At 53.3% G+C, this 24,218-nt stretch overlaps 1 protein-coding gene across 1 annotated transcript; it reads right to left on the reverse strand.

The window, feature by feature from the left end:
• Positions 1 to 10,459: 10,459 nt before the first annotated feature.
• ACTL6B (actin like 6B) lies at positions 10,460 to 22,250 on the reverse strand. Its single transcript, XM_063138675.1, has 14 exons — positions 22,205 to 22,250; positions 21,061 to 21,137; positions 20,761 to 20,926; positions 20,100 to 20,200; positions 19,902 to 19,999; positions 19,342 to 19,436; positions 18,614 to 18,720; positions 17,047 to 17,136; positions 16,451 to 16,512; positions 14,657 to 14,771; positions 13,912 to 13,992; positions 12,257 to 12,352; positions 10,884 to 10,970; positions 10,460 to 10,573 (listed from the first exon to the last, which is right to left on the reverse strand). The coding sequence occupies exons 1-14, from the start codon at positions 22,227 to 22,229 to the stop codon at positions 10,493 to 10,495; spliced, it is 1,281 nt and encodes a 426-aa protein (XP_062994745.1). The 5' UTR covers positions 22,230 to 22,250; the 3' UTR covers positions 10,460 to 10,492.
• Positions 22,251 to 24,218: the final 1,968 nt, after the last annotated feature.

Below are 24,218 nucleotides of genomic sequence, written 5' to 3' on the forward strand. Positions count from 1 at the left end.
TACATCTGAAGTCTGAGTTTAACTATGGTTTGTTGAAACAAACCAGCTTAGGAACATTAGAAGCTGCCTTATACCGAGTCAGAGCATGGGTCCAGCTAGCCCAGGACTGTCGACACTGACTGGCAGCCCCGGCTCTCCCTCCAGGGTTTTGGGCAGGATTCTTTTCTAGCGATACCTAAAGATGCTGTCAGGAATTGAACCCAGGACCTTCTGCATGTACAGCACTGGGCTACACCCCCTCCCACCTTCATAAACCAAGCTTCATAAACCAAGATGTGAAATTGGCTTGTTTCTCTAAACCATGGTTACAACTAACCACAGTTCGTATGATGTAATGCTAAATTGTGGTTAGTTAATATCAGAAGCGACTGTTTCTGACCTCTTTGTGGCTGTGCCAGAAAAAGAGGGGGGAGGGAGGCTTGTATGAGCTGGACGTTCACTCAGGCTTCTTCCTGTAAGGACTAACCATGATCTGTTGTTACATGGCTCTGGTTCAAATGCAGCCATTCTGTTCCCTGGTCACAATACCTTTAAAAGCCTTTTTTCCTCTGTGCTACGGTGGCCATATAAAAAGGAGGTCAGGGCGAAATTCCCCCTTCATCACAACAGTTAATAAAGCTGCAGGAGCCCTGCCCTCTTTTGTATCTGGTCACACTAGGCAAAGCCCCTGCAGCCTTAACTGTTGTGATGAAGAGGGAATTTCACCAGGTGCTGCAGGCATCCGAAGGACACCTGCTCAGGTTCTCTTTCCCCGCTGGGTTCTCCTAGAGCTGCATCCTTAACCAATGCCGTCCACACATGTGGTGTGAATGTTTTGAGACACTTCTGAAGTGGGCATCTTTTGGCTATCCCAGTATGCACCAGGGCCTGATGGACAAGGCTGCTCCCAGGCCCTCGGGCGAAGATATTTTGGGAGAAGATATTTTCTTCTCTCTCCACCCCCATGTGCCTCTTCCTTCACCCACCCTCCCTCCCAGCATTTGAAATTAAAATGTTTGCTTTAAAAAAAAGAAAAAGATCCAAATGTTCAGCTGTGGAAGTGCTGCTTTGCATGCAAGAGATCCCCAGTTCTTTTTTCTAAAGCTTTTAAAACTTGATTTTGATCTTACTTTTATACCAGCCTTCCTCAACCTGCGGCGCTCCAGATGTGTTGGACTGCATCTCCCAGAATGCCCCAGCCAGCTGGCTGGGGCATTCTGGGAGTTGTAGTCCAACACATCTGGAGCGCCCCAGGTTGAGGAAGTCTGTTTTATACTGTTAGTTTTACTCTACCCTGTGCCTGTTTGGAGCATTCTCTTCCCCTTCTTATTATTTTATTATGAGTCTGTTAGAATGTAAGCCTACGCGGCAGGGCCTTGCTATTTTATTGTTTTACTCTGTACAGCACCATGTACACTGATGGTGCAATATTAATTAATTAATTAATTAATTAATAATACCCTATTTCTTCGATTCTAAGACACACTTTTTTCTCCATATAAACATCTCTAAAAACGGGGTGCGTCTTAGAATCATGGGTGTGTCTTAGGTGTTTTTTTCCTGTTGGTGGTACTGAAATTAGTGTGCGTCTTACAATCGATGGCGTCTTACAATTGAAGAAATACGGTAATCCCCCCCCCCCCCCCGGCTTCTCCAGGTCAGGCTGGGAAGGGACCCTACCTGAAACTCTGTGTAGAACTTCGGTTTGATGGACAAAGGGCCCCCAGTTCTGATGTTCCTCTGAGGCTGGGCTGGATGAGGGATTTCCCCATCTTCTCTCTTGCAGGAACCAGGTGGCCATGAAAGAGAAACAGAGCGATCAGGTGGGAGCACAGAGATTCTACCCAGCTCAGGTGATGGGGAAGTAGAGCTGGCAGAAATAGGTAATGGCTGAGCTATAGCTGTCCTGCACGGCTCTGGGGGATGTCCTGGCATTCTGGACAAAGCAGGATGCAAGCATGTGTTGGGACAGGGGTGGGTGGGGGTGGGGGTGTAGCAGCATCGTGCAGCCCCCAAGAAGCACAGATTGGCCAGGGGAAGCCCAGCCTGAGCCCACCTGTCACTCAGAGAAGGAGCCTGCCGCTTTGATGCTTGCTTTCGCCTCTCTTCCGTCCCCAGACCTTTCTCCTTTCGTATCGTGTTTATTCTATTGTGAGCCTGCCTTGTCTTTGTATCGCTGTTCAGTATTTAGAAACTGTTTGGATGGTGATTGATTGATTGATTGATTTTTGCATTTATTCTTCTTCCACGGAACCCAAGGCGGCGTCCATAATCCTCCTCCTCTACATTTTTATCCTCACCACAACAGCCCTGTGCGGTAGGTTGGGTTGGGAGTCTGAGACTGGCCCAAAGTCACCCAGTGGGTTTCCACGGCCGAGTGGGGACTAGAACCCGGATCTCCCAACTCCCAGTCTGACACTTTAGCCACTGCACCACACTGGCTCCCACGTTGATGGTGGTGTGATGGATGGCGATTTGCCCGTGGTGGTAGAGTGGAGGACTGACAGCCCACGTTGGCACCATCCTGTAGCAAAGTGCTTGGACACCTCCGTGCGGCGCCACACGTGTGTGGAATGCCGCCCTCCAGCCACTGCCACCTCCGGCATCGCTTTTTCAGACCTGCAAAGGTGCTTAAAAGCATGTCTCACATTCCTGCCAGTTCGTTGCCCTTGAACCCATGGTGGCCCTGATCCTCATCTGATGATGCTTCACTAATCAGGGCTCCACCATTGCAAGGAACAACAGCGGAAGAACCATGCTGGATCAGACCGAGGGTCCTTCTGGTCCAGCATTCTGTCCACACAGTGGCCGGAGAGCTGTCGACCAGGGACCAACAAGCAGGACATTGAAGGCAACAGCGCCCTCCCACCCATGTTCCCCAGCAACTGGTGTATACTTGCTTACTGCCTCTGATACTGGAGGGAGCACAGAGCCATCAGGGCTAGTAGCCATTGAGAGCCTTCTCCTCCTCCAGGAATTTGTCCAATCCCCTTTTAAAGCCATCCAAATTGGTGGCCATCACCATGTCTTGTGGTAGGGAGTTCCATGGTTTAACTCTGTAAAGAAGTCCTTCCTTTTATCTCTCCTGAATCGCCCAACTTTCAGCTTCATGGGAGGATCCCGTTGGGGTTCTAGGAATTTGAGAGAGGGAGAAAAATGTCTCTCTGTCCAATTTCTCCACACCCTTCATGCATCTCGTGTCCCCCCTTATCCCCCCCCCAAATCTACAAAGCTCCAGACATTGTAACCTTCCATCATCGGGGAGATGCTCCAACCCCATGACCATTTTAGCTGCCCTTTTCTGCACCTTTTCCAGCTCTATAATATCTTTTTTTAAGGTGTGGTGACCAGAGCCGTACTCACTATTCCACATGTGGCCACACCATTGATTGTAGCAGGGCAATATGATATTTGCATTTGTATTGGTATTTTTAGCATTAGTGCTGCAAGGCCAGACTGAAGTCCTCGCTTGCTTCTCACGCAGGGTCATCCCAAGAAAAGGAGCCCTCCAGTTTCCACATCGAAGGCACGGTGGCGGAGGAGGAGCAGGTAGGAGGTATTTGGGCCCGTGTAGGTCTCACAGGTGAGAGATCCTCTCCCGAGTTCCTGGTGGCTTTTACCCTGGGTTTAACAGGCCCCTTTTTGCTTCCAGCCATCAAATGCCGTTCCAGGGAGCCCCGGTTCTTCGTCCCCGCAAAACGAGCACACGTGGTATTGCAACACGGTACGTCGGAAGCAGTGACGGCGGGTGTTTGTATGGAGAGAGGGCCGTGAGGTGCATGAAGGAGAAGGCTGGGAGCGAGGACTCCTGGGTTTCTTGAACGGAGCGTCGAGGAGGGGTTGGCAAAGGACTCAGGACCTCTGGCTTCTTCAGGGAGGGAAGGCAAGGGTGGGCTGCGTCGCGAGAAGACCGTTGAGAGTTCCCGTCCTTCTCTCGGGACAGGATACTAGCACAGCCTTCCCCAACTGGAGGCCCCTCCAGATGTGTCGGGACGACAAATCCCAGCATCCCCATACAGCTGGCTGGGGATGCTGGGATTTGTAGTCCCGACACACGCCCACCCAGGCTGCTTGGCTCCCAACCGCCCTTCTCTGCAGGTGGAAGAATGGGCCTGCCGGCAGCTGCAGGACACCGTCCACCTGGAAAGCCTGCCCATTGATCCTGCTCCGTATCGCCTGTTGGAGAAGGAAACCCTTTACCAGGTGAGTTGGCCAAAGGTCCCTCCTTCCTGGCAATATCCCGTCTTCTGTGTCCTCGAAAAACAGGGCCCCTCCCGGCCCACACGCTCACTTGACCTCCCCGGGCCTTTCCCTTCTTGGCTGTGTTTTTTATTGATTGGATTCATGGATGCCCGGCCTTCTGACCAAGGCGGCCAGCGACAATAAAAGCCAATGTTCAACCTTTCAAAAATTAAAACAATCGTAAAACAGAGTTAGGAAAAAACACAATTCAACCCCCAGTGATAAAAGAATAAAAACAGCATCCCGGCCAACCGACCAGCTTACACGCCAAAGGCCTGCCTGCTGGCAGAAGGAGAGCAAAGAGAGGGAGGTTTAGTTCCACAGTCTGGGAGCCACCACAGAGAAGGCTCCGTTGTGCATTCACGCTGGCAGTGGGACCAAGAGAAAGACACCTCACCTGGAGATCTTCAAACCAGGCAGGCTCTGATGGCAGAAGGCGGCCTTTCGGGATATGGGTTTGTAAAACCTTCTCCCCCGTCAGACGTTTATCAACGGAGGCTGCTTCCTGACTGGTGGTTGCTTGGGCTAATAATCACAATTGCTCTTCTGAGGTAGACTGTCAGGGGAATTACAAGTGATTTCCCACACCACTGGAGTTGTTGCACTTTTTATGGGTCTTCATCCCGCTACGTTCCGCCTGCACCAGCGGGCGTGACGCAGTTGCCGTGGGTGGAGAAGGTCCGATACACTTAAGCAGGCGTTTGAAGCTCAGCACGCGTTCGCTATAGCCTTGGGGGAGGGTGCCACCTCGTCACCCTCATGATTGTTCTGGAAATACTATAACCAATTAGTGCTAATGAAAGTTTGAAAAATAAACGGGATGAAATGGTGGCCAGTGCAAAAGCGAAGAACATCAGAAGAGCCTGAGGCTGGATCAGACCAAGGGTCCATCTAGTCCAGCACTCTGTTCACACGGTGGCCAACCGGCTATCAGCCAGGGACCAACAAAGCAGGACATGGTGCAACAGCACCCTCCCACCCATGTTCCACAGCAACTGGTGCACCCAGGCTCACTGCCTCGAATAATGGAGATAGCACACAACCATCAGGGCCAGTAGCTATTGATAGCCTTCGCCTCCAGGAATTTATCCAAACCCCTTTTCATAGAATCATAGAATAGCAGAGTTGGAAGGGGCCTACAAGGCCATCGAGTCCAACCCCCTGCTCAATGCAGGAATCCACCCTAAAGCATTTAAAGGCATCCAAATGGTGGCCATCTCTGCATCTTGTGGTAGTGAGTTCTACAATGACTATGAGTTGGATTGTGTTAAATTAGGGCAACCATATAGAAAGGAGGACTGAGCTCCTGTATCTTTAACAGTTGTATAAAAAAGGGAATTTCAGCAGGCGTCATTTGTATGCGTGCAGCACCTGGTGAAATTCATAGAATCATAGCATAGCAGAGTTGGAAAGGGCCTACAAGGCCATCCAGTCCAACCCCTACTCAATGCAGGAATCCACCCTAAAGCATCCCTGACAGATGCTTGTCCAACTGCCTCTTGAAGGCCTCTAGTGTGGGAGAGCCCACCACCTCCCTAGGTAACTGATTCCATTGTCATACTGCTCTAATAGTCAGGAATTCTCTCTTCATCACAACAGTTCAAGCTGCAGGAGCCCTGCCCTCCTTTGTATCTGGACACTCTAGTATAGCTCCTGCAGCTTTAACTGCATGCCTACAAATGACACCTGCAGAAATTCACTTTTCTATGCAACTGTTAAAGATACAGCAGCCCTGTCCTCTTTTCCATATGGTCACCCTAGTTAAATTCACCTGCCCATGTCAATTTATTTATTTATTTACTTATTTATTTATTACATTTATATACCGCCCCACAGCCGAAGCTCTCTGGGCGGTTCACAAAAGTTAAAACAGCAAACATTTAAAAAGTACACAAATTTAAAAACCATCAGAAACATCAAAACAACAGTATAAAACAACAGTATCCATTTATAAAACAACTGTTCTGGGGTCCATTAAAAGACAACCTTAGCGTTGTTAAATGCCTGGGAGAAGAGAAAAGTCTTGACCTGGCGCCTGAAAGATAACAGTGTTGGTGCCAGGCGAGCCTCATCAGGGAGATCATTCCACAGTTGGGGGGCCATCGCTGAAAAGGCCCTCTCCCTTGTCAAGACTCCATCCTTTTAAAAAGACAGAAAAGTTGCACTAAGGCAAGGCTCTAGAAACCATTTTAGCCCAAGAACCAAATTTAATTGGGAGAAGCTCCTGGGATAGGCCAGCCCGAAGGCAAAAAGGGGGTCTGAGACCCCAAATACCAGCATATTTTATCTTAATTGCTCTTACTGCTGGAAACTGACCTTTGGGGAAGGCGTTTCAAGCTTTAGAATGGGAAGAAAACCGTGCAAAAGCTGGGAAGACCCCAACGAACCATGGTTGGCGATGGGGAACGAGGTCTGAGAAAAGAGGAAAGGCCCAGAGGGAACGTTCAGGATGAAAATAATTGGATGCCCTGTGCAAACTGAGTGAACATCAAAGCATGGGAGTTTGACCTTCATGCCTGGCCTGGAATCACCCCGAGATGGAGAAGGAGCGATTAAGCCATGTTAAGCGATGAGAACAGCACCACGCTCTGTAGCCCGAGGGTGTGGCTGGGCTCTCTACAGGAACCAGCCTGGGATGTGCGAGTGTGCGCCTCCCCGCCCCCCCGAATAACCACGTTTCTGACTTCCTCTCCCCCCCTCCAGTGCTACGACCTCTTCCATCTCCTGAGCCTCCGCACGGCTTATGTGACGAACACGGGGCGTCTGGTTGGAGTCGTAAGTCTCAAGGAGGTGAGCGGGAGAGGAAATGGAAGGGTCCAGTTGGGGGACCTGGAGTTTGGCTGGCCAAAAGGCAAAGGAAACTAGCGAAAGGTGTTCTCAATGCCCCTGCCCCACTAATATGGGGCTCCCTTCTCTGGGAGACTCGAGAGGGGTGTGTGGGTTGCGCTATCGTGAACTGTCCGCAGGCAAGGGAGGTCACTAGAGTTCCTTGACTGCGTCCCCCTCTCCCCTCTCCCCTCCCTCTCCCTCCACCTTAGCTCAGAGCTGCTGTTGAAGGATGTGTCAAGGGCACCTTCACCTCCCCGTCCCACCACCCAACATCTGCGCAAGCCTGGCGACCAGGAACTGAACCCATCTGGAAAGGCTCGGAGCAAGAGCGCCCTTCCCTCGAACCCAGAATGGGGTGGAGCTTGGATGGTGCCAACCGGAAGACCCCAGACTTCTAGGCAACCCTGTTGCCCCCAGTTCAGTTGACCTCTCACCTCCCCAAGGGGATGATGGACGACGTCCGAATGACAGCCGGGGGAGGGCGCTTGGGAAGAATGGCCTTCCCTTTCCAAAATGGCAGTGTGGTTTGGGTGAGATCAGAAATTCAGAGCAGAAAATTGGCAAAGCGTTGCAAGATGAAGGCGGCATGGGCAAAGGGGCTCAGAGCATGGAGGAAAAACCACCGGACTTGGGTCTTCCAGCAATACGACCTCTTCGGGGGGGGGCAGTGGGCTCAGCTGGGTGAAAACTGGGGCATGGCCCTGGGCATGATTTGTCTTTTGGTAAGAGGTTGTGGAAGGAGAATCCAGTTGAGGGTTTAGGCCATTTAGAGTAGCCTTCCCCAACCTGGTGCCCTCCAAATGCATTGGACTACAACTCCCAGCATCCCCCAGTCAGAATGATGGGTATTGTAGTACAACACATCTGGGGGGGCACCAGGTTGGGGAGAAGCTGACTGAGAGCCTGTGGATGCCACAAACATTAAACCAGAAATGGTCCGTCTTGCAATGGATTGACAGAATTTTCTGCCTGCTCCTTCCTTGGAAAAATCTCTGCTTTAGACAAATAGGTGCAGGCAGAAGGGTATTAATCCCCCGTGAGGCCAAGATTCCCCGGGGGTTCTGGGGTGGTGGTGAGTCCTGTACATTGGTAACAGCAGAATCATAGAATAGCAGAGTCGGAAGGGGCCTACAAGGCCATCGAGTCCAACCCCCTGCTCAAAGCAGGAATCCACCCTAAAGCATCCCTGACAGGTGGTTGTCCAGCTGCCTCTTGAAGGCCTCGAGTGTGGGAGAGCCCACCACCTCCCTAGGTCACTGATTCCATTGTCGTACTGCTCTAACAGTCAGGAAGTTTTTCCTGATGTCCAGCCGAAATCTGGCTTCCTTTAACTTGAGCCCTTTAACTTGAGCCCGAGAGGAAGAAAGGTGGGGTGCGCCCAGATGAGGCTTTTGGGGTGCTATCAACCAGTCCCGTTCTCCAAATTTTACGGGTGGGTGGGGTGGTCCAGACAAGGTCCCCTTCTGCACCGGATGCTTCTTTCATCGTTTTTCTTACCACGGTTAAGGAAGAAAAGGTGGAATGCCGGCCCACGGCCTTCCGGACGGCAGGGCTAGGAGACCCTTCCTCTGCCTGGGAACATCCCACCACGCTCTGAGCAACTGCTTCCCCCTTCCATTGGAGTGGCAAGTGGTGAAAAGGCCTCAAATGGGGAAAAGGCGCTCTTAAGGCACAGGATTGTAACCGCATTGCGATCAGAACTATGGGAGAGAACTATGAATACAGCAATAAATAATAATGATGATGATTTTAAATATGTATAAATATTTCCTAAGACTTTTTGCTTTGACGGAAGGTGGGCAGGATGGTGAGTCCCACGTTTCTTTTGAACCAGACGCAATGACCGAAGTTGCAAGGGCTGTGAAGGCCCCCTCTCTGCACGAGGGACGCCTGCGTTCATCTGCTTTCATCGGGCTCAGAGATCCTCCCCCTCCCACGCAGAAGGATTCTGGGGATGGTAGTTCAGGCAGAATTGTCTAGGGCAGATCCTTAGAACAGCAGTTCCCCTGATTTCCTTGGAAGAGGGAATTATCAGTCCAGCCTTCACCATGCTGGGTCCTCTAGATGAGTTGGGGTGCAAGTCCCATCATTCCCATCAAGCATGGCCTAGACATGCAGACATGCTAGTTGGGGATGATGGGAGTTGCAGTCCATAGAATAATGGAATAGTAGAGTTGGAAGGGGGCCTACAAGGCCATTGAGTCCAACCCCCTGCTCAATGCAGGAATCCACCCTAAAGCATCCCTGACAGATGCTTGTCCAGCTGCCTCTTGAATGGCTCTAGTGTGGGAGAGGCCACAACCTCCCTAGGTCACTGGTTCCATGTCGTACTGCTCTAACAGTCAAGAAGTTTTTCCTGATGTCCAGCCGGAATCTGGCTTCCTTTAACTTGAGCCCGTTATTCCGTGTCCTGCACTCTGGGAGGATCGAGAAGAGATCCTGGCCCTCCTCTGGGTGACAACCTTTGTAGTATTTGAAGAGTGCTCTCGTGTCTCCCCTCCATCTTCTCTTCTCCAGACTGAACAGGCCCAGTTCTTTCAGTCCCTCCTCAGAGGTTCCCAGACCCCTGATCATCCTGGTTGCCCTCCTCTGACCCACATCCATAGGACACTCAGTTGGGCAAGGCTGGCTGGATAACAGTGCAGGTTAAACTAACCTCACAGCATTAATGAACACAGTCAGTCTTACTCCTGAGTAAACATGCCTGGGATCGCATTATTCACATTGTTTTAAAATGCCACCATAACATACAAGATTTTTCTTTAAAAAAACCCATACATTTATTATTTTGCTGACACCAAAAAAAAAAAATGTAAACCATAAAAATGTCCTTTAACGCCATCAAGCAATCCAGTGAATAAACAGAACCACCCGGGTTACATATAAAATGGCAAAAAGAGGTCACAGGAGGAGGAGAGGAAGAGCTGTGGGGCAGACAAGGAACACGACCCTCCACCTCGACACAGATAGGGACAGAGGGCTGAGATCCAAGACCTCGAAATCAGGACTGCTTCCCCCACAAAAGCCATCTCTTTAGCAACGCTGCGAGTTCGAATCTTACCATCTGCCACCAAGGTGAGGTTGGCAAGCAGGGATTCCTGGGCCTCAGAGATAGCTTTAGTCCCAAGGGGTGAGGGTGGGGGTGGGGGGCGAGTGGCAGGACTCCTGGGTCCTTGGCCTGGGCAGGGACAGAGGGGTGGGTGCTGAGCACTCCTGGGTTCTTTGGAAACAGAGCGGAGCCAAGAAGGTTGGGGGGGGGGGCAAACCCACAATGGCACTGAAGGGGCAGGTTGGGGGGGGGGGGAGAAAGGGATTCATCCCGGAGGCCATGTCCCCAAGAAGGTCTAAGTGGGGGAGGTGCCGCCACATCCGGGAGGGCTCCTGGGGCAGGGCGAGGCGGGTGGGGGGGCACAGAGGCGGGTGCCGTGGGTCTGCGGTCCTTTCAGGGGCATTTCCTCTCCACGCACTGCTTGCCCCCCTCCTCATACTCCTGCTTGGAAATCCACATCTGTTGGAAGGTGCCCTGCAGAAGACAGAAGGAGAGGAGAGAAACCCAGAAGACCCCCCCCTCCTCCTGCCCCTTGGCATCCCCCCCCTTGGCCAAAGCCAAAGGTGGCCCCCTTTCCCACCCCCCCAATCCCCCCCAATCCCCAAACGTCTCCCATCGGCCCCCTTCCCTCCAAAGGGCTGCGTCCTTCAACCTCTGTGACAGCCTAAACCAGCACCCTCCGGAGGGGTTGGATCACAACTCCCAGCATCCTCTTGTAGTTCAACCCCTCTGGCTGGGGCAGGCTGAAGGGCACGTCCCTTGCCTCCAGGACCCCCTGACTCACTAGAGAAGCCAAGATGGACCCCCCAATCCAAGGGCTGAACCTCCGCTCTAGAGTGCTGTTGCTGGCAATGAGCTTCAGGCGCATGCTCTGGGGTGGGGGGGGAAGGGGAGGGAGAGAAAGAGAGAGAATGGGGGGGAAAGAGGGGTGGGCGTTAAAGGGTTGTCATCCCCCACACACACATGGAGGCCAACTGAGTGCTGACGGGGGCCGCCCGTAAGAGCCATCAAAATCCATATTAGTCCGATACCTTTTTAAGGCCAACCCAAAGATCACAAAATGTGCAAGCTTTCGAGGCCTGTAGACCTGTAGATCTTGAAAGCTTGCACATTTGGGGTTGGCCTAATAAAGGCGTTATTCATAGAATTCATAGAATAGCAGAGTTGGAAGGGGCCTACAAGACCATCCAGTCCAACCCCCTGTGCAATGCAGGAATCCACCCTAAAGCATCCCCGACAGATGGTTGTCCAGCTGCCTCTTGAAGGCCTCTAGTGTGGGAGAGCCCACAACCTCCCTAGGGAACTGGTTCCATTGTCGTACTGCTCTAACAGTCAGGAAGTTTTATACCGATATGGATTTTGAAATCAAACTATCACAATTACTTTTTTTTTAAAAAAAGCATCAATCATTTTATTGTATATTGTCAGTCCAAGGTGGGAAGGGGTTCAGGGGTATCACATTTTTCAGGGATAATATGCAAAAACGTTTTTGATGTCACACACACACACACACACACACACACACACACACACACACACACACCGCAAAACAAACAGACAAGCCCATAACCTCTGGAAAAAAGAGAGTTCCAAAAGGCACCATCAGTGACCAGCTAGCCGCTTCCTAAAGCTTTGATGCCCCATGGAAACCTTCCCAGAACAGCTACTTCGGAACCCAGCTTCGCCATCTGCACCAATCCCCGACGTTTAAACAAGCGTCTTGCACCCTTGACCCTCTTGGGAGACTCTTCCCTCATGTCTCTGCCTAGAACAGCCTTCCTCAACCTGGGGCACGCCAGATGTGTTGGACTACAACTCCCAGAATGCCCCAGCCAGCTCTGCTGGCTGGGGCCTTCTGGGAGATGCAGTCCAACACATCTGGCGCGCCCCAGGTTGAGGAAGGCTGGCCAAGAAAAAGGCGCCTAGTTGGGATTGCCTAGTACAAACCAGGCTTTCCACCACCTGCGTTTCTCAGAGCTTAAAACCATGTTGCTTGAGGAAGAGTCTGGTGTGACATGGAAGGCGGCAATCCCAACTAGGCACCATTTTAAATGTTAGCACACAGTCAAATAAAAGGGGCTGTATCGCTTCCCCTGCCCCCGCACCCCCAATAAATCTTTTTTTCTCCTTCTCTCACTCACGCACTCAAGCGCTCACCGGGGGCGTTTTCTGAGACAGTTCCCGGTTGAGGCGGTCTGTGAAACCTTGCAGCAAGGTGTTCCCGCCAGTGACGATGACGCTGCCGTACAGACCCTGCAGAGAAGACAAGCACGGCTGGAGGCGCCAGGCAGCGGCGGATACTTTTTCCGCCTGCCCTTTTCTCCATGTATTTTGCCCATTACAACTGCCTTCCCCAACCTGGTGCCCTCCAGATGTGTTGGACTGCAACTCCCAGAATCCTCCAGCCAGCTCCCAGAATCCAGTTGTAGTCCAACACATCTGGTGGGCACTAGGTTAGGGAAGGCTGCTTTACAACTTGCACGGTTTAGCCTCCTCTCTTGCACATTGCCAGACCACTGGGGGGCAGGAAGCAGAAATTTTTCTGTTACAATCTGCCAAATAAAACGTGTAAAATGTGGTGGCAGCGGCTGTTCTTATTGGACCCATTTTCCGTGATGGAAAACACAGAAGCTTTCAAGAGATGCATCACTGTTGTGGCGCTGTGGAGAGACCAGCTTTGCAGGGGTCTGCCTCCGCTTTGCGCATTCCCGTGGGGCGAGGCAAGGCTGTGGTGTTCTCTCGAGGGAGCATCATGCGCCGTTAGGTGGCAGCAAAGAAGCTCGTGGTTCGGGGAACAGGTGCGAGGCTCTGCTCCGGGGTCCCGGGCCAAGGGCCACCTGCGGAATTAGTTGCAGGTGCGCAAGGGCCCCCGACCTAAACCAAGAAGGGGTTGCTCTCCTTCTGCATTTCCCCACTGGCTGCTTTCCTCTCTCCTCTTCTGACACGGGGCTCCAGGCAGGAAGCCCCTGCAGTTGCAAAGAGACGCATACTGCCGGCCTGGAAGGATGGATTTCCCCACCACCACCTCCCATTCCATGCTCTGAGGACGGGCCTCTCTCTACACTTGAACTTATATATCCCATAGTCTCACTTGGATGGTTACATCATTGTAGTAGTAGAAGTAGTTGTTGTTATGATTATTTATTGCATTTATATCCCGCCTTTTTTCCTCCAAGGAAGCCAAGGCGCCGTACATAATCCTCCTCTGCTCCATTTTATCCTCACAACAACCCTGTGAGGTAGGCTGGGCTGAGAGTCTGTGACTGGCCCAAAGCCACCCAGTGAGCTTCCACGGCTGAATGGGGACTAGAACCCGGATCTCCCGACTCCCAGTCCGACACTCTAACCCAGCCTTCCTCAACCTGGGTCGCTCCAGATGTGTTGGACTACAACTCCCAGAATGCCCCAGCCAGCTGGCTGGGGCATTCTGGGAGATGCAGTCCAACACATCTGGAGCGACCCAGGTTGAGGAAGGCTGCTCTAACCACTACACCACATTAGCTCTCTTAACGTACCTATTTAAGGCATGGTGTTGAGAGCTTTTACTAACGGATTCCCGCCCCCTTTTCTTTCCTCGTTCTTCCCCCAGCACCTGCCCTGTGCTAGTTTTGCCCGTGGAAAATAGAAAAAGTTGTAAAAGGAGAAAGGGTGGGGGGGAAAGGAAGCCCTCAGAGGGAGTGGAGTGAAGGCAGCCTTAGCTGGCTGGGTGATTAGGGGAGCTGTTGTCGGATACATCGAGAGAGCGCCAGGTTGGGAAGGCTGGGTTGGGGAAGGGACGCAGCGGTCTCTGCGGTGGGCGGGGGGAAACTCACGGGACGGATGTCGATGTCGCACATGCCGATGCTGGTGGTGACCACATGGCCGACCCCCAGCATGGTATTCCCGGACAGACCCTGAAAAGGGAGAGACCAGTGAACCCAAACGTTATACACGTACAGCGCAAAACCAGCCTGCTCTAATGATGTGTGTTAAAGCACATGTGTACACACGCACACACACATTAGGAGGGGGGCATCACTCAGTGGCGGAGCACATGTTTACACGCCAGAGGTCCCAGAGTCCAGCCAGCACACTGGCACGAGGGCGTCCCATGCGCCCATCCAGAGAGGACCGCTCCATTCCCTGGTGAACTCCTCAAACGTGGCACACGGGAGCTGACGCCTGCCTGAAAGACGCCCAGACCCTTGCCGTGCCCGAGAGAGGACTCTGATGAGGCTCAGGGGCCACCTGCTATTACTTCGCACGGCCCAAAGGAGTTGCTACGCACATGTTCTGGGACTGAGCCCTTCCCTTCATGCAAAGCACCAAAAGAGAACCCCAAGGAAGGCCGTATTCAAAGTAACGGATACCCAGAAAACACACCCAGACACAGCCAGAGATAAAGGCTAGCAAATTCACACTCGTGCACACTGAGTAACGCCACGCTCCCCACCCACTCACACACCCTTCTGCACGTGCTGGAGGCACCCAGGCAAAAGACACCCCACAAACGCCATCTCTGCGTTCAATGCCAGTTCTCCCCATGCCCAGCCCCCCACCCCACCCCACCCCACTCACCTTCACATTGGAGGGGTCGAAAAGCCCCTCTGGGATTCGGAGACGCTCCGCTCCGTAGTCCGTGTTATAACCGTTGGGCATTTCGTAGTGGACGGTGGGCATCTGGGCAGCTACCCTGCTCCGGACAGGGGGGTGGGGAAGAAGCAAAGAGGATACAGTGCCTGGCCACGCCGCGCCATGAAGCCACACACACAGAGAGAGACGCCCGCCCACCTGCCCTCCCACCCCAGCTTGAAGGGGAAACGTTTGGGAACGTGTGCTCCATCCACTGACTTGCCAGGGACGCACGACTCAATGTCAAGCTCATCACCCAGAACTTCTCACCCCCTCCGGAAGCAACAGCCCCATCAGTCCGCATAGTAAGGCAGGTGGCTACTAGGAGCAGGGCCTTCTCTGCTGTGGCACCCCGGCTGTGGAACAAGCTCCGCAGAGAGGCCCACCTGGTGCCTACACTGTATCCTTTTCATCGCCAGCTGAAGACCTTTTCGTTCTCTCAGTATTTTAACACCTAGATTTAAACTTTGCTGTTTTAATTCTGTGTTTCAATCTTATATCAATTTCTGCTGTGTGGTTTTATCCTGGTTGTGCTTTTTATATTGTATTTTGTTTTTGGGTTTTTAGATTGTTGGATGTTTTATTATGTTCTTAATGGTTTTCATTTTTGTGAACCGCCCAGAGAGCTTCGGCTATTGGGCGGTATAAAAATGCAATAAATAAATAAATAAACAAACAAACAAATAAATAATAGTCTTGCTGCATCTGAAAGTGGGCTCTAGCCCACCAATGCCTCCGCTGTAATAAATGTGGTCGACTTCCAGGGTGCCACAGGACGCTTTGTCGTCCTTCTTGCTAACCAGTTCCCTTTCTTTTCTCCCACCCAGAGAAGACAGGTGATACCCCCTCACAATACAAATCTATTTCTGTCGTCTTGCAACCAAGAGTCCCCTCCACTTTGACCCCCAAACCGGCGTCCTGCCCCCACTCTCCTTGGGACACCTTCACATCTAACCCTTCCGTGGAAACGAGCATAGAATCCTAGAATCCTAGAATCGCAGAGTTGGAAGGGGCCTCTGAGGCCATCGAGTCCAACCCCCGGCTCCATGCAGGAATCCACCCAGGCCGCTTAGGTGCAATGCGACCCTTGCATTGAGCCACGGGCTCCTTTCCCTAGTAACCAGATGCTCTGTTTTGTGTGTGTGTGTGTGTGTGTGTGTGTGTGTGTATTTCCAAAACCTTCCAACAAAGTGTTTTGGGTTTTTCTTTTTAGCCCCACTGAAAACCTCAGGGCGGTGGCAACTGAGCCTCGAGGGGCCATCTCACAGTAACGTACCAAGGTTCAGAATTTTCTTTTTCTCCCTCCACTCCGACTCAGGGGGGATCGCAGCCTTTCCCGTGGAAATGAAACTAGCACCGCGGTCAAGGGCGTAAGGAGATCAGGCCAAAGGCCGCTCTAGTCCAGGGTTCTCTTCCCCCAAAAGCCCCCCAGCTGCCCCCGTGGGAAGCCCACAAAAGCAGGCTCGCGCTCCCCAGCAACGGGCACACAGAAGCATTCAGCCTCTGAACCTCGTGGTTTTGGGGCAGGGCGGCTCCTGGACCAATGAAGATTCAGGCAGGTGTGGGACTGCATTAGCCGAGTCTGGCTGCTAGAGAGGTCACGGCCGAGAAAGGCCTGAGCCACATTGGAAGCCGGCCGTGGGTTGTCCCAGGGGCACCCCCGAACCTGAGCCCGCTTTGCTCCTGCTGTTCCCACCCCCACCCCACCCCGCCCGCCACTACCCCAGCCCCGATACTCACTGCTCATCGTATGGAGAATCCGAAACCTGCAGCACAGACGCCTGGAAGTCTTGGATGACCTCCTGTTGGGGCGGGACGGGGTGCAGGGTGAGGCCCCGAAGCGGCCATGCCCAGCCTGGGGCCCTCCAGATGTTTTGGACTACAAAGCCCTTCATCCCCAGCCAGCTTGGGGATGTTGCAGGTTGTAGCCCAACACACCCTAAGGGTGCAAGGTTGGGAACGGCAGGCGCAAAGAAAAGAGGGCTCCCAGCTTCCGCCGACCCACTGTGCCCCCAACACCTCCCGCAACCCCCCCCCCCTTTGCTCTGCTTTGTTAGACAATTCTTCTTCATTCTCCCCCCCCCCCCAAATAAACAGCTCCAAAGTTCTGGCTCTCAGGACCTTTCTCCCCCTGTCTTGCACATACACATAACTCTCTCTTACACACACACACACACACACACACACACACACACACACACACACGCGTGTCTCTCTCAAGGGACCCAAGAGTCCTGGCTCCTGGACGTTCTGCTTGCTCTAAGCCTCCAATCTTCTCCCTCCCCCCTCCCCACAGCCCCTCCTCAAGAACCCAGGCGTCCGGGCAGGGCTCTCACGTTGCACATGGTCGTATGCCAGGATTTGCTGACTTGGGGCAGCTTCTCTTTCTTCTTCCAGTTCGGGGGGGCCCCTTCGCGCACAGCCTCCTGGGTGGGGTGGGGGCAGTAAAAGGAAAGAGAGGGAAACAAAAGGTGAGGGGGTTGGTTGGCTTTTTGAAAACCCCTATTTCCCCCCCCCCCCCGCCCATGTATGCTACTCTTTGCCTCCAAGGACTGCCACACGCCACACACGCCAGGCCACTTCACTCTATCCACCCCCCCGCCCCCCTTTCCTTACAACTGCTGGGTTGGAGTTTTTGCCCAAGTCTCCAGGTCTAATTTTACCTGCATAAGCAAAGGACAGGATAACATTTCATGGGACTTTTTGCGGGGGAAGATGCAGGCTTTTGAGTTACACAGGGCTCCTTATCATGACCCTTGGTGTGAGAGCTAAGCCAAGTGGGTTGTTAATACAGACGTGATTCTTTTTCATTAGACCAGACTTCCCCAACCCAGGGCTCATCTACACAGGTATTTTAACCCCAGTACTGCAATGCCTGGCTCACACACGATGCCCACCCACAACCCTTCACACTGATATTTCTCCACCAACTTTCCATTGTTTTCTAATGTGACGGGCTTTCCTGATGCTTGCAGTTCCCACGCATTCCAGCCCGTCTAGCTCTTGGTATTCTAGCTCTTGGTAAGCCTGGCTTCTTCCTAGTGTCAGGATCTTTCCCCTCCCCCTTTCACTTTCTCCTCCTTGCTCACATGGATTGTTCTAGGATTTCCAGGCAGGAAAAATAACCCCTTCCCCACCTTCTCCACACGCCCCCCCCCCCGCTATGTCTTTCTCCTCCTTCTCTGTGATTTGTTGTGGGGTGGGGTGGGGTGGGGTGGGTGGAGGACTATTTTTGACTGCCACTCATGTGGAGCTGCGCAGCTGCGAATTACCACACAATTCGCTTTTAAGCCTCCATTGCTGCGCACCATCGAAGCTGTGCTTGTGCCACGCACCCGCACTGCAAACACAAGGGATGGGACACACGTGACAGCTTGAACCCTTCCTGCCTCTCCCACAATGAGAACACGGCACGCTCGCAGGATAAACACTGCACTATATTCATTCGTGCGTGCCACCGGAGCGTTCTGGGGAAAATACCGGGGCGGCAGCCGTGCCTCGCGCATGAAAGGGACTCTAGTGTAGATTCTTCCCTTGGGCACTCCAGATGTGTCCCCATCATCCCCATGGCATGCTGGGAATTATGGGAGGACACCAGGTTGGGAAAGGCTGGTCTAGGTAGAAACTTAGAGCAAGAGAAGAGGGCCCAAAGGAATTAATTTAGTTCAAGACCCAATTGTACGGGTCAAACGTTTCCTAATTTTCACGCCCTCTCCGGCCTAGGCCCTGCCGTCTGCTCCAGCTGTGGCCCCAAGTCCTTTTTGAACTGCAGGATTGAACCTGGGGGCGGGGGGGGGAGCCGAACAGATGCTCTCTGCCCACTAGGCAGCCCATGCCTCTTGCCCTCCCTCCCCCCCCCCCCCAGTTCTGGGCAGTGGCAGAATGGGAAGGAGGCTAGGCCACCTTGGCTGAAATCATATAGGGCGGGACGATCTCGATGTTCATCTCTTGGAAAAGTTCGCGGCACTGCATGGAGATGAAGTCTCCGGCCAGGGGGGATTTCACGATTCCTGGAAGCCACGCGCAGGAAAAGGAAGGAAAGAAAAAGACAGCAGCTGTGGGGGCCGGGTCCCCAGGGCGACTCCTTTGCCTGCCCCCCGCCCCTGAAAACTCTCCTTCCCAACCACACCCCTGTCCCTCCAAACCCAAGAGACCTGTCTCCCAGAATCCTTTGCCCTAAAACCCTTCCCGAGAGAACCAGCTGCCAACCCCAACACACACGCCCCAACAGAACACACCTTCTTGGGAGAAGAAGCCGTTTCATTTCCTAACTACAAGTCACCAGTTTCAAAGCCTGGAAAAAGTTGAGGCTGAATCATAGAATCGCAGCGTTGGAAGGGGCCTACAAGGCCATCGAGTCCAACCCCCTGCTCAATGCAGGAATACACCCTAAAGCATCCCTGACAGAGGGTTGTCCCCATGGCTGAGCCAGGATTTGAACCTGGATCCCTCGCCCTCAATGCTACTTCCTCTGCTCTTTCTGCCAGGTTGGGGATGGCTGTATGGAGCCCCCAGAGAGCTTCAGTTATGGGGTCGCATAGAAAGATAGCTAATAAACAACTAAAGAACCGGCAAGCCCCAACTCCGCCCCCCCACCCTGTCCCCAGTGGACCTAAGAATCTTAGCCCAACCTTGCTGTAGGATGTACCCATCATGCACTGGGATGGCCGTGGTGTGCGTGGCACCGCTGTCCAGGACGAGGCCAGTGCTGCGTCCATTGGCAAAGCTGGAGGTCAACCGTCAAGGCTTCCGTGGGGCAGAGTGTGGCCACGCTGGGGGCGGGGAAGGGAGGTGGGTCGTCCCCCCACCCAATGAAGCCCTTTTTGCTCCTGCTCTTTAACTCAACATTTTGCACCCTTCCACAATTTTGCGGGAAGGGAAATAATCCTTACACTTCACCACTGGAACTCCCTGCTCCTGGATATTTTGGAGCGGAGGAAAAATGAGGGCTATTTTTGTGTGTGTCCGGAGTGGGTGTAAGAGGCAGGCATTTATTTCTTCACTTTATTTTCATTACTTATATTCCGCCCAACAACAAAAGTTACCTGGGAGGTTTACAAGAAAAACATCCCCCAGCTTCCCCCAACCTGGCGCCCTCCAGGTACGTTGGACTACAACTTCCATCATCCCTAGCCTGCCTGGTCAGGATGGGGAGGGCTGCCCTGCATCGTTCCCAACAGGTGAAGGATACGCAGTGAGCACGGCCGTTTTGCACAGGAAGAAAGCCGGGATGCCGTAGTGCTCAAACATGAGCTCCGTCAGTTTCTCCCGCTTGGCCCGCGTGTTCCACTGCAAGAGAGCCGAGGGGCAGCGCGTGAGGGCCGGGCACACGCGCCAGAGCGCCAGAGCGCAAGCAGAGGGCCCGAGGAGGACCCGGCAGCATACGTACCGGGGCCTCGGACATGAGCACCGGGTGCAGGTTGGGCTCCGATTTGATATGTTTGTTGTAGGTATGGTCCAGTATGGCCTGGAAGCAGCCCCAGTCTTCAACTGGGGTGGGAAGGAGATGTCGGCACGGTCAGGAGAGAAGGAGAAGCGTCAGCAAGCCAGCCAGCCAGCAGTCGAGGCACGAGCCAGAAACCTCAAACGCCTCCCCCCCCTCCCTGGCCCCCACTTCAACGCGGCCCTTTGAGGGCTGCTCTTCGTTTAACCAGGAGTTTCTTGACAGTTCTGTAAAGTCGGGCAACAGCAACACCTGCTGACTGTTAAGGAAATAATCACTCAATGCTCTTCAACGCACATGAATGATGTTCTATTAACCCCAACGCACTAGGGACACAGACCCTGGAGGCAGCCTGGCGATACTTTCCCATTGCTGGGGAGGAGGTGGGGGACAGGGGGCTTAATGGCTGAGAGGTACAAATGCAGAAGAGTAAAGAGAAACCAAAAACAGGGGGGGGTTAGCTGCATTACAAAGGCTGGTTTAACCAACCAGCCCCCTTCCAAGCAAGACGAGGAATGGTAGAACACGCAACCCCAGCCTTGCCACGGCCCGGTCCTTGCAAGGTGTGAACACCCCCCCTTCTGCCCCCCCCCCCCGGGCTTCATACTCATCCCGTTCTTGAGTGGCGAGATGACCTCCGTGCTTTCCCGCGGCACGTGCAAGGAGTTGGTGTCGATGTAATAGATCTTCCCCGATTTGTTCTCCTTCTCCCCGTCCAGCTCCATGGCCGACTCATCGTGGGAAAGTAAGCCCACTGTGGTGGGGAAATCCGCCTGCAAAGAGACCAGCGGTTGTGGGGTGGGGGCGGCCCGGTGCAAGGAAGGCTAGCAAGGGGGGCGGGGGGAGGCTGCAGAGGAGAAGGGGTGTCCTCGGAGGGGGTACATCCTGGGGGGCCTGGGCACCGTACCTTCGGGCAGTCTTCCCCCGCGTAGCCGGCTCGCACCGAGAAGGAGCCAATGTCGAAGACCAGGGCCCCCACCTCATCTGAGAAGGAAGCAAAGACAGGCGTTATGTGGGGCAGGCGAGGAGGGGCAGAGGAAAGCCGCCCTCCGCAGGGAGCCTGGCTGTGCACCCCACTTTGCTACCGTTTGGGCGCCGGGCAAAGACCGGTTCATTCTCCCAACTTCTTCAAGTTTTTTGTTAAAATTTTTAATTCTTTTAAGCTGCCGTGAGTTTTTCTCGAGCGGTCACTTGATCCTGCACCCTGAGGTGGCTTTACAGGGGTTTTTAATCAGACAAGCTGGTACCAAGGGCCATGCTGCCTGAGAATGATGGGAGTTGTAGTCCAACACAGCCAGGAGGACACCCAGTTGGGGATGCCTGGCTTAGATGTTTTAGTAATATTCGTGTGGTGGTGGTGGTTTTTACTCCTTAAGGAAACCCGGTGGGCCCTTGAAGGGCAAGGGAAGCAGGCCCATAACTAAGCAGACCCATGAGGGGGGTGGCATCCTCACTCCAGGTGGAGACAGGAGGTCTGGACATGCAGCTGTTGCTGGGGAGAGGAGAACTTTACACCGGAGGTATGTGGAACGGTAGGGGTCCAGCGCTGACCAAGATGGGGCATAGGTGTGGACGGTGAGTCCAAATGTGTTGCATTACAATTCACAGAAGCGTTTCTGGGAGTTGTAGTCCAACACATCTGTAGGGCGCCAGGTTGGGGAAGGGCTGCTTTGCAGAGTACAGGAATACCAGGGCCACTAGCCAAACGGATCTGACCCGGGGTCATTTTGGCACCCAAGGAGGAGAATCCAAACAGCCCACCCGCCCACCCTGCATCTAATTAGCCCGGGAGGCCCGGCTGAGAAGCCCCATTGGGAAGGCAGGAGTGGCTTCCCCCCTCCCCAGCAGCGGTTGCTGGGGTGGGGGCATCTGTTTGGATGCCGCGGGTCTCTTGTTCTGTGGCGGCATCCCTGGCTTCATCCCGTGTTGGCTGTGCCGTGGCTGGCCGGCTTCCCACGCGTGCCCACACGCTGGCGGGGCCTAGCCGGAGAGCGGTCGAGAGGGGGACCCCTGACCCAAGCAGCCCAGGGTACATGCCAGCACACCCATACCTCCTCCGTAGACCCCTCCGCTCATCACGGCTCTGAGGCAGCTCCAGCCCCCCTTGCTACGCTCTTGGGTGGGGGTCCCAGTCCTTGCAAGGGGTGGCACGGGGCAGGGCAGGAGGGCGGATTCAGCACCGGGCCAGCGGACAGCAGCCTGGGGAGGGGGCTGCAGAGGGAGAGGGAGGGAGATAAAGATGGGATGGGGGAGGCGTGCGTCATAGCCAATCAGGGCTCTGCACCCCCATCCACAGCGCAGTCCCTGATTGGCCACCTTTGCAGACAATGAGAAGAGAGACCAGCTGCATTCTTAAAGGGGCCAAGGCGGCAGGAGTTGGATGGGGCAGATCAAGCGCGCGGGGGGGGGGGGGGCTGTGGAGACCCATCTTTTTACAGGGGTGTTTTTGTGATTGTTTTAACCCCACTATTCCTGAAATGGCTAAAGACCTTGAGAGAATGGTATATCTGTACTTCTATACAATTATTTAGAGCAGCAGCATAAAAAAACAAAAATAGTTGTAATGATAGCTGACCTCGGATAGGAGCAGGCGCCCTAAGGAGGAGCAGAAGGTTCCTGAAATGTAGTATCCCAGGGTCAAGGGAAGTTTCAGATCCCTAACGGGTTGAAGGCTTGATTCGGCCCAGGAATCAGCACAAAAGCTGGCCTCTTGGAGAGAGAGCTGGGGAAAAGGTCGTTCCTCTGAGAACGCACAGAGCGAATGTTCCTCACTACCCCAACCTCTACACATCTGGGATTGGGGGATCAGGGCCTCCGAAGAGTGACACCAAGAATTCAACCCAACCCTGAGCCTCCATGCATCTCTTTTAGAAATTAAGCAATTGGGGTATATTTGGACATCTATTTTTCAACATCTGATCATAGTGCCACGCCCCAAGTAGATACAGGTCAAGACGACTGCATGAACTGAAGCTCAGCTCAGACAGGACTAGCATGTTGTTAGTGGGTGGGTCTTCTGCCTGCATGGAAGGTGCTCAACCTGTTCTGGAGGAGGCTGCATTCCCTCAGAAGGAGAGGGTTCGTGGCTTGGGGGTTCTCCTGGAACCATCTCTGTCACTTAAGGCTCAGGTGGCATCAGTGGCACGGAGTGCCCTCTATCGACTTTGGTTGCTGGCTTAGCTATGACCCTATCTGGACGGGGATAAACTGGCCTCAGTAGTCTATGCTTTGGTAACCTCCAAGTTAGATCACTGCAATGGACTCCACATGGGGCTGCCCTTGAAGACTGTTAAGAAGTTGCAGCTTGCGCAGATTGATAGAAAGGATCTGAAGGTCTGAGCATATAACACCGATTGTGGTCTGCTTGCATTGGCTGCCTGTACATTTTCAAGCCCAATTCAAGGTGCTGGTTTAAAACCCTAAAGCCTTACATGGCTCAGGACCATATGATGGAATGCCTCTCCTGACATCGAATTATGGAATAGTAGAGTTGGAAGGGGCCTCTAAGGCCATCAAGTCCAACCCCCTGCTCAATGCAGGAATCCACTTTAAGGCATACCTGACAGATGGCTGTCCAGCAGCCTCTTGAAGGGCTCCAGGGTGGGAGAGCCCACGACTTCCCTAGGTCATGGGTTCCACTGCCATACTGATCCAACAGTCAGTAAGTTTTTCCTAATATCCATAACTTGAGCCCATTATTCCATGCCCTGCACTCTGGGATGATCGAGAAGAGATCCTGGCCCTCCTCTGTGTGACAGCCTAAAGCATCCCTGACAGATGGTTGTCCAGCTGCCTCTTGAAGGCCTCTAGTGTGGGAGAACCCACAACCTCACCAGGCAACTGATTCCATTGTCGTACTGCTCTAACAGTCAGGAAGTTTTTCCTGATGTCCAGCTGGAATCTGGCTTCCTTTAACTTGAGCCCATTATTCCTTGTGGCTCCTCTTTCGGTCCAAGGGCCAAATTCACTTTTGGAGAAGCAGTTTTGGAGAAGCAAATTTGATCAGCGTTCCCTGCACCTCCTCGTCCAAGTCATTAATAAAAATATTGAAGAGCCCTGGGCCCA

The sequence above is a fragment of the Elgaria multicarinata genome, chromosome 11 (assembly GCF_023053635.1).
Source record: "Elgaria multicarinata webbii isolate HBS135686 ecotype San Diego chromosome 11, rElgMul1.1.pri, whole genome shotgun sequence".
In the NCBI taxonomy this organism is placed as follows: domain Eukaryota; kingdom Metazoa; phylum Chordata; class Lepidosauria; order Squamata; family Anguidae; genus Elgaria; species Elgaria multicarinata.